Source organism: Dendrobium catenatum, unplaced genomic scaffold (genome assembly GCF_001605985.2).
Source record: "Dendrobium catenatum unplaced genomic scaffold, ASM160598v2 fragScaff_scaffold_1220, whole genome shotgun sequence".
In the NCBI taxonomy this organism is placed as follows: Eukaryota; Viridiplantae; Streptophyta; class Magnoliopsida; order Asparagales; family Orchidaceae; genus Dendrobium; species Dendrobium catenatum.
The window spans coordinates 11,958,062-11,969,108 of NW_021319682.1; the positions used below are offsets into that span (position 1 = coordinate 11,958,062).

Consider the following 11,047-nt stretch of genomic DNA (forward strand, 5'->3'; position numbering starts at 1 on the left):
ATTGCAGCTGCTTAGGCCTATTGTTTTGGTTTGACCGTTTGAGCATATTGCAGCTGCTTAACCCGAATTGATAGGCTATGACCTGCAGCAGCTGCAGCTTGCAGATGCTTAGGCCTACAGTTTGAATGGCTGAATGCTGATGTTTATAAATTATAAGGCGATGATGAAGAACTTGGTGAAGTTATGCATTAGTTGCGACACAGTTAAATGCAACCGAGTTATAAATTGGTTTGGTTTGAGCAGATATTATTTAATTGAATAGAGAATTACCAATTTGTAACTTTGGATGGCATTTTTCCTGTTCTAGTTGCATATGATGTTTCTTTGCTAGGTTCATCCTGAGCCTACGGCCCTAATAAGCCAATATTTGTTTATTCTTTTGTTTTGCAGGCTTGCAGAGTTGCAGGTTCATTAAAGGGTGAAAGACAAAAATGAGCTCGCCACTCACCACTCCGGCTGTTCTACTGTTCTAGTTGTAGTTAATTTTATTGTAACTTGTAAATTGTAATCTTGTATTAAAAAAAAAAATCTTGTATTGTAAGTTGTAACTTGTCATTTGTCAATTATTAACTTGTAATCTTTTATTTTATTATAAGTGTAACCCGATAATCTTGTATTCAAAAAATGATGTAAATATGTAATCTTATGTTATTTATTATTGGCTTATTGCTCTATGCATTTTTTCCTTTAAAAGCAAAATATATATATATATATATAAAACAAATTATCGGGTTGTCGGGTCGGGTTAACCCGGCAACCCGTGTAAAAATGAGGATTATTCGGGTTAACGGGTCGTGTCGGGTCAACCCGTAACCCACTCGGGTCGGGTCCGGGTTGGAATGTCTAACCCGTTTGAGAAAACGGGTCGGGTTCGGGTTGACCCGTTTAAATTTGGGTCGGGTCGGGTTCGACCCGAACCCGACGGGTTGACCCGAATTGACAGCCCTAAAGATCTGGTTGTTATTGAGGAATCGGCTGGTCTCTCGCCTAAGGGGGGGGAGGGGTCGATTCTGATCGTTTTGTTCCCTGTGCTGTGGATGGTGGTGTTGTTCCTGTCATTGAGATGTCGGGTAATCCTGCCGTGAATTTGGCAAGTAATGGTGAGTGTGTTCAGGTGGAGAAAGTGAATGATAATTTGGTGAGCTCTAACTATTACCACCTAATCACTTAGTTACCTATAATAACCTGTTAATAAGTTTCTTGTAAACATATCATTTGCTTACACGTGTAAAGTTACTCTGTCTCATCTATTTATAGGTATGTGTACTCTGATGTAAAGCAACCAATGAAATAAATCATTTTCCTTTCTGTCTTCTTGTGAGCTCATCTTCTCCAAGTCCGGCGAACACTTCTCTCGCCGGCACTTCAGTTTCTACATGGTATCAGTAGCAGACTGATTCTTCGACCAGCTCTGATCATGGCGTCTCTGTCGCAACCTTCGTCATCTACTCCGACGATCACCGAAACAACTGCGACATCCAAATCAACCCTTTACCCTTCTCTCAAATTTATCATGTCTCATCTAAAAACCCCAGTTCCCCATCAACTATCACCGGACAACTATCTGATATGGAGGAATCAAATCGTCAAGCTATTCAAGGCCAATGGATTCGAAAGTTTTCTCGATCCGTCCAATCATCCGGATCAAGAAGATCAAGATGAGGACTATCGAACCTTCACCGATCAAAATTTGGCTGCGACAATATGTTCCACCATATCAGCTCCGGTCATTCCTTACATTATGCATCTTGATTCTACTTTCGAAATCTGGGAAGCATTCAAACCCGATTCCAATCATCCAATCGCTCCAAGGTCATGCAACTCAAGAATGAGTTACACAACATAGCCATGAAAAATATGATTATGCAAACCTATCTTACCGAGATAAAGAAGATCGTGGACAACATTGCCTCTGCCGGCTCCACAATTGACACTGAGGATATCATCCTCCATATTCTGAATGGGCTTCCACCTGCATATCAATCGTTTAAAACGGCTATCCGGACACTACAGACCCCTCTCAAGCTTGATAACCTGTATGCAATGTTAATCAGCGAGGAAATTCACATTCAAACGGACACACTGCGTTCAGCAACTCAGCAAGAACCCACAACTGCGTTATATGCAAACCGAGGTCGCGGTCGTAGGGGCAGGGGCCGTAATCAATATTTCTCTGGTACAGCACCAAAACAAGGATCAAAATCCACAACTCAATGCCAGATATGCCTCAAAAGAGGTCACACTGCGGATGCGTACTGGCATCATCATGATCCAATTTTACACTAAACAACAATGACACAAACAATGCGCTGCTTGCCTCAACAGAGGCCACATCCACAGACTGGTATTTGGATTCGCGCGTCAGCGCACATGACGAATCGGAACGATCAACTCAGTCAAGGTTCAAGCTACCATGTTTCTGATCAGGTGATGGTTGGGGACGGACGATCCATCCCGATCGCTCACTCGGGTACGGGTCTGCTCCCAACACCAGATCGTAAGTTAATTTTATCCAAATTACTTCATATACCTTCCATATCACATAACCTTCTCTCCATATCCAATCTTGTTTCGGATAATCAAATTTCTATTACTTTTACTCCTGATGGATTTACTTTTAAGTATTTGCAGAACAACAAAGTTCTTCTCACCGGTCCATGTAAACAGGGTCTCTACCCAATAGCAATAAAGAAAGCAGCTACCTCCACACAAGCTCTGTCGGCTGTAGCGGCTTCAGCGATAAACTGGCATCAACGACTCGGTCATCCTCACCACAGGACTATACAGCACATTTCAAGAACGCATCCTAGTCTTCATATTTCTCAAAAATATTACAATTGTGTTTCTTGCAAACTGTGTAAAAGCCATAAACTGCCGTTTGATCTTTCTGCAAATAGAACTAATAAACCACTTCAACTACTACATTTCGATGTGTGGGGACCGTCTCCGGTCACTGCCCACCATGGATTTAGATACTATCTCCTCATTATTGATGATTACTCTCGCTACTGTTGGCTGTTTCCTTTAGTCTCTAAATCTGATGTTGTGCAAAACTTTATTCAGTTTATTGTTTTTATTGAAAAACAAACGAATAACAAAGTTAAAGCAATCCGCACTAACGGAGGAGGTGAGTATATAAATCACCAATTTCAATCCTATCTCAGATCCAATGGCATTCATCATCAGGTATCCTGTCCATATACACCGGAACAGAATGGAGTGGCAGAGCGCAAGCATCGCCACATTCTTGATACCACCAAAACTCTGCTTCAGACGGCTTCCATACCTCTCACCTACTGGTATGAAGCAGTCGATACAGCGGTGTACCTAATCAACAGATTTCCCTCACACACCAACCAGAACTACTATCCGCTGCAACTAATATTCAACACCTCTCCGGACTACGCTCACATGCGAACATTCGGCTGTGCTTGTTTCCCTCTTCTCCCGCCGCATTCCTTTAATAAACTTCAACCCAAATCTGCTAACTGCGTGTTTATGGGTTACTCAGACAAGCACAAAGGATATAAGTGTTTTAACCAAGAAACCAATACCATAACCATCTCCAGACACGTTCAATTCATTGAGAACATGTTTCCTTTTCAACAACAGTCTCAACCTCTCACAACACCAATGCAAGCCCTGCCCACTCAACTTCTTCTACCGGTCTCCAAAGTACAGGAAGGATATCGTTCAGCATTGACTAACTCCAGCAACATACCAACTATGCTGACACCTCTACTCGAATCTACAACTACATCCCACTCACCGGCCAGAATCTCCTCTGCTCTGAATCAAGATCCTCCTTATGTTCAGCCTACCACACAACACCACATGACAACTCGATCCAAAACAGGTTCACTTAAACCAATCTCTCGTTTAAACCTGCTTCATCATGTTGCTCAACAGGAAACACAAAATGTCCCCACAAGCTACTCCGAAGCCATCAAGCATCCTGAATGGCGTCAAGCTATGGCAGAGGAGTTCGCGGCGCTTCAATAGCAAGGCACTTGGGACCTAGTCGCACCACCGTCCAATGCATCCATTCTCGGATGCAAATGGACCTTTCGCAAGAAATTCAATTCTGACGGGACTGTATCAAGATTCAAGGCTCGTCTCGTCGCACAAGGCAACCGGCAAGAATATGGACTGGATTATGAAGAAACTTTCAGCCCCGTTGCAAAGCTGTCCACCATCCGGGTTCTTTTCACAGTTGCCTTATACAATGGATGGCAAGTGCAGCAGCTTGACGTCACGAATGCATTTCTTCATGGTAGCCTGAAAGAAACGGTATTCATGCGCCAACCCAAAGGATTCGAAGACAACATATCACCGGACCACGTCTGCTGCCTCAAGAAAGCCATATACGGACTTAAACAGACTCCTAGACAGTGGTACACCACATTCACTAATCATCTCATCAATATCGGTTTTTAGCATAGCAAGGCAGATCCCTCGCTGCTCGTCTACCATCGGCAACGCACTCAGCTTTTTCTACTTGTGTATGTGGATGATATTCTAATCACGGGCAACGACAACGAAGCCATAGCCAATTTTCTACACAACTTATACTCCAAATTCACTATGAAACAACTCGTCTTAGCTCGTCATTTTCTCGGGATCACTATTCAATCCATGCAAGATAAGTATTTTTTGTCACAACAATCTTATGCTTAATCTCTACTTCAGCAAACTAATCTACAAAAATGCAATTCCCTGTCTAATCCATCTTCTACTAAACAGCCCATTCAATTTAAACAAGACAATACTATTTCAGACGCTGTCACCTATCGGCAAATCATGGGAGCACTCCAGTATTTGACTTTTACACGTCCAGACATAGCTCATGCCATCAACACTCTGTCCCAGCATATGCACGATCCTCAACCCATTCATTTTCATCTCTTAAAGCGCCTCCTTCGGTATATCCGGGGCACCATCAACTTTGGACTACCCATTACAAAATCCTCCATGATCCTCTGCACTTTTTCGGACGCCGACTGGGCAGGGGATCCGATAACCAGGAAATCAACATCTGGTTTTTGCACTTTTCTAGGAGACACACTGGTTTCCTGGACCGTGAAGAAGCAAAGCACCGTATCTCGATCGTCCACAGAATCCGAATACAGGGCATTGGCTGCAGCTACCGCGGACACAATCTGGTTGAAACGTCTTCTCGCTGATTTCAATATTCTGCACAATACCCCGATTGCAGTCTATTGTGACAATACATCGGCAATAGCTTTGGCGAACAATCCGGTCTTCCACGCACGTACGAAGCATATTGAGACCGATCAGAGATTCATCCGAGATCACATTTCGAACAAAACCATCAGTCTTCTCCCAATAAGCACTGTGGATCAGATCGCAGACATATTTACCAAACCGCTTCCTACTCTTCGGTTCAAACATTTGCGATCCCAGCTGACGATCAGAGAGGAATCGCAAGTTTGAGGGGGAATATTAGCACCTAATCACTTAGTTACCTATAATAACCTGTTAATAAGTTTCTTGTAAACATATCATTTGCTTACACGTGTAAAGTTACTCTGTCTCATCTATTTATAGGTATGTGTACTCTGATGTAAAGTAACCAATGAAATAAATCATTTTCCTTTCTGTCTTCTTGTGAGCTCATCTTCTCCAAGTCCGGCGAACACTTCTCTCGCTGGCACTTCAGTTTCTACACTAACTCTCTTGTTGATGTCCCGGTTACTATTGTTGAAACGCTTCACTTCGTTAACCTCTTGGGTAATACTGCGGGTTTGGATATTAGGAATCACGTTGACTGGTTGCATGGTTCGTCGGAATATGAATCTGAATCCGATTTTTCAAATGGTGGTCTGGCTTCTCCGAATTTTTGTGGGGGTTCTGCCCCCTGGTAATGATTTCACTCTGGTTCATGCTAGACCTGTTTCAAATGTTGTCTCTAGGGGTAGATTTCGTGGTAGAGGCCGGCGTAGACCTTAATTTATCCATTTCTATTGATTTGTCCATGTTCCTTCTTCGGGTTTGCTATGCTTTTTTGTTTCTCAATGTGCTGGTGCGCTGGATTAAGAGCTATGATGGGGTTGGTGCTCACGTCCTTGTCGCTCTCGCTGGTGGCAACCTTTGGTGTGAATTCTTCGGATCGGTTGGTTGTTGGACGCTGTTTCCACCTTACTGGATGGTCCGTGCGATGCTTCAGGGACGCTGGAAGCCCCGGCCATTCTACTGAGCTCACTATTTGATTGTAATTTTCCGTTTTCGCTCTCTTTCTCTCCTCCTGCTGTTGTAACCGTTTTTTTTAGTTTTATTAATATATCTATTTTTTGTTAAAAAAAAGTACAAAGTTGTTAAAAATATTTAAAATTATACCTCACTTTCTTATATTAAAAGATTCTTTATTATTTTTCTTATAGTTTCTCGTTCTTTTTTATTAATCCATTATAATAATTAATAATTAATAATTACATAAATCATAATTATTTTCTCTCTTTCATAATAAATGAGCTAGATCAAACTCACAGAACAACACTCAATTGCTTGAGCATGAACATCAAGCTCAAGCTCAAGCTAAATCGAAGAAATTCAAGGTAGACTTGTTCCAAAATAATTTGTGTTAGTTGAGAGATTTTTTCGTGAGTGCTCATAAGATTTAGGAAATTTTATTTTGGGACATTTTATTTTGTTTTTTAAAAAGATTTTTTTTGTATGGCATTAGTCATGCATTTTTCAAAAAGAAGTAATTATTTTATTATTTTTATATATCTGTAGTGAGTTTCCACATTTTCTATATATTTTTTAAAATATTTGAACTTCAAAATAATTATGAATGTTCTTTTTTATTAAATAAAGTATCAAAAAATAAATTATTTACCAATATTTATTTACAAATTGACACTAATACTAAATTTATTTATTTTGAAAATAACAGAAAAATAATATATGCATTCATAATATTTTTTATTCATTAGCATGCCAAATATACATCAAAGGAAGCACATTTTTTCTATTAAGATGTATCAATTTCTAGATGAATCAAAATAGTTGAATTAATGCACAATCAAAATCTCATTAGAGTGAAAATCTCTAAACAACCCATCATTGCTTAGTTTGGTTGGTGGTCGAGTACGATTGGGAACCCCCCAACCCCTGTTCTAATTAATCCCCTCGAGTGGCAGCACCTCTTAAGTGAGACTCAATTAAGTGCGGGTTAGGAAGTTTCTTAGGTGGGTGCCTCTTCTAAGTCAGACGAGGATTAATCACGCTGTCAAGTGCCTTTTCGAGGATGACAGTGAGTAGTACCCCGTTCCCAAAAAAAAAAAATCCCACAACAAAGGACAACTCACGCATTATCCGATGATGCCAAAGTCCAATTCTTTCATTCAAAAGGCTTCCAAAATCTTTTATGATCATAGGGCCCAGCCTCTTATTATATATATTAACAAAACCAAATATATTAAGATAGAACAAATTCGGTTACATCAGCAAATGATCAAAACAAAAGAAAAAAGAAGAAAGAAAGCAAAATACATTCAAAAGTGGGCTCAGTAAAAACGGCCGAGGCTCCCAGCATCCCAGAAGCCTCGCACGGACCATCCTAAAGGAGACAGCATCGCCCAAAAGTCACCAACTCTAATAAATTGCATCAATGGTTGCCACCAGCGAGACGAAAGGGATACGAACCCCAGCCACATCATTGCCCAATAAACCATCGCACCACTAATCGCAAAACCAATCCGCACAAACATATGGAACAAACAGCAAACAAACAAATTTTCTTTTCCTCCATCCCCTCCCACGAAATCTCCCACGAGAGGCAACAGGTCTATCACAAACTAAATTAAAGTCGATTCCAGGGTCAGATCCACCGCAAATGTCCAAGGAAGCCAAACCACAATCCGAAAAATCGGACTCCGATTCAAACTCAGACGATCCATTCAACCAATCCATATGGTTCCTCATTTCAAATCCAAAATTTTTCCCCAAACGATTAACCAAAGTATGCGTATCGACCAACTTTACAGGGACTTCAATATAATTGTTAGAGTACACCGGATTTTCTTTCAAGTTATCCACTTGCACAAACTCAGCATTATATATATATAATACTATATTAAAAATATTTATATATCTTAAATATTCACAACCAAACATCCCCAAAGAAAATATAGGTAGCCAGCACAAAACAAATTCACTTCACATCACTATGTTTACTAATTCAAAGCTGTATATTTTATTACCTTATAATCCGATATCACGTGCCGTAAGCTCATCCCACCTTTCTTCCAACCTCATCTTTCTTTCATCAACATAATAAAATGTAAAATAAATATAAATAAATAATTACAAATATTCTTGGTGTTGCATAGTTCCAAGTCTTTCAAGCCAAATTAAAATGCGAATAAATAAATGCGGGTAAATTTCGACGAAACTCGCATGCGACACAAAATCCACGTAATTATTCCTCTATGAACAATTGTGAGACTATATAAATTTCTTTTCAATCGGTTATTTTCACCAACACGAAAGCAACTTTGGACTCGGTCATGCTCTCGCCTTCATTCAATTAATTCCTCGCCATTTCCCACTTGCTTCTCCTCTTGAAGTCTTAGTTCTCGGTGCTCATTTTGTTAATGAAAATTATATTTAAAAATTATATTTTTTTATTGATTTAAATGTGAAAATAAATAATCATTTTTGAAAAACTGTGAATGTATTTATGAGTTTAAAAAATTAAATTATTTTTTATATAAGGAATTTGATTGTGTTGATCAATCTGGTTGTATTGTTGACTCAGATTTCAATTCCATCAGTCAAGCTCTTCGGAACAGTGCACGGAGGATGGGTTGGTACTCCCTGGGATTGGGGGCATTGTATACTTGAGAGCTGAAGTGTTGTAGGTTGCAACGCCATGGCATTCCAAGTCAAGGTCAGAGATGGAGCATGGAACTTCTTGGCTCTCCAAACCCCGGCGCCACAACACTGAAAATCGGGCTGGACAATTTTATTTCTCATTTTTTATGTTTAACTTGTATGGTTGAGACCCTTCATCAAAACTCTTTGTCTATTTTGTATGAAAACAAAAAGGGAAATGATGTGAGGCAAGAAATAAGTAAGGAAGAGATATGTACACTTTCTCTCACTTTCACAATGAATTTCTTAATGTGTTGTAGCCTCTTAATATTTTTCCACTTTGAATCCTAATTTCCATTTTTGCTTTTTTTTCTTAATTGTTTCATTAGGTGGTTTATTTCCCAACCTAAATTATTTTATGTTTGCATGCATACATATGGCCGAATTTAAAAAATCAAACATATGATCGATTCTTGTTCTATTTTTAATTGAATAACTTTAAATGATTGAGAACATAATTATGATGTTAAGTAGTAGAAATTAATACATAGAATTTTGATGACATTAAGGAGTAATTGATAGTTTTATTTTTTTAAAAAATAGATAAATTAAACTTAAAAAATAATTCAAAAGTTTTAAAAATAATTTTATATTTTTCAATATATTAGATGGCTTTTTTAATTAAATTGATATAAAAATAGGTAAAACTCGTTCAAATAAATGTGGTAGAAAAAAAATTAGTGATATTTGGTTCGAATTCTATTGGATATGGCCATCAAAATAATCTAATTTGTAATGTATAAGTTTAATATTTTTGCAAATATATATAAGTTTAATATTTTTTACGCCTATCTTTATATAATTAAAATATATGATAATTAGTAGTACTAATTTGTTTTTAAATGATATAATTTGATAGATTTTAAAAAATAAAGAGATTTATTTAGGTGAAAAATCAAGCATATTGCAAAGAGTGAATGGGCTATTCAGATACGAAGATGTGTATAGCTGAGGGCTGGTAATTACCTACCCAAACAAAATTTAAACTTTTGGTAAAGTAAGGTTTATTTGTAATATGTCCCTCTTGAATTTATTTTTTGACCCAAGCCGATCATTTTTTCACGCAACTTGCCTCTCCAAAAATTGAAAAGCCTATTGACCTCTCGATATTTTCATCCGACTATGTTGAATTTTTCTACTACTAACAAACATGTATGTGAAACATGATTATATTCAAAATAAATTATTTTTGCACCCTCATATATATTTTTATTTTTTTATTAGTTTGTCATTTGCCTCCTGAGAACTAAGGTTGGTTCCGCCCCGCTAGGTCTATGGGCGGGTGCCAGTCTAAGTTAACAGATCGATTTGGATTTGACTCGAATTTGATCAAATATGAAACATATTGCACCAAACTCGACCCATTTATTCTACGAGTCGAAATATTTGATACGAATTTGATTTGGCACAAATCATTTGACCCTAAATCTGACGCATATGACCTATTTATTATATGGTTCATAAAGTTATTCGAATGACGAATGATCTACTTGTTAAAAAGATGATTCATTTTAGACTTGAAAAAAAAAATGAAATGGGTTATATTTGGATCATTGGGTCAATCAAACCCAATGTCAATATTAAAATAGTCGGCATTTTTTACTTGAGCTCAACCCCTATATTATTCGAGTCAACTCAAATTCAAAATTTTAAATTTATTTTATTTCGAGTTAATATATTGAGCCATTTAAGACTCCTTAGAGCAATAAAATATAATATTTCAAAAAAAAAAAAAAAAAGAATACAATATAAGCAGCATTAAATTACGCTGTTAAGAAAATGTCAGTATGTCACTTCTGCTTTCACATGAACAGATGTCACCAACAAAAAAAATTGTTTAGTCAATTTTTAATCCCAAAAAATAAATAATTATATAAAATAGTCTGCCAATTAAGATGCTTATCCATAATATCTCCGTTTAATTCATTATTTAAAAGCCCCCAATTTGACTCATTCCTCGGCTAAAATAAAAAATGTCTTCCACTCTAAGGAAACAATGCACGGGAAGCGGTTGGTTAATTAAGGGAGTTTTTTATTTCAACAAATTTTCTCATTTATATATTTTCTTCTATATTATTAATTATTATTATTATTATAATTAATATATAATTCTAATTTTTAGAAAATAGAGAAAAAATTATTAACGGAC

At 37.6% G+C, this 11,047-nt stretch overlaps 1 protein-coding gene across 1 annotated transcript; it reads left to right on the forward strand.

Annotated features, from left to right (window-relative positions):
* The first annotated feature begins 1,848 nt into the window (after positions 1-1,848).
* Positions 1,849-2,286, forward strand: LOC110110718. The gene has a single exon (XM_020842321.2). It carries the CDS (start codon positions 1,849-1,851, stop codon positions 2,284-2,286), a length of 438 nt encoding a protein of 145 aa, XP_020697980.2.
* Positions 2,287-11,047: the final 8,761 nt, after the last annotated feature.

Excerpts from the sequence above, each read along its gene's own strand:
- LOC110110718 (XM_020842321.2), top strand. The coding sequence starts at position 1,849 with ATGAAAAATATGATTATGCAAACCTATCTTACCGAGATAAAGAAGATC.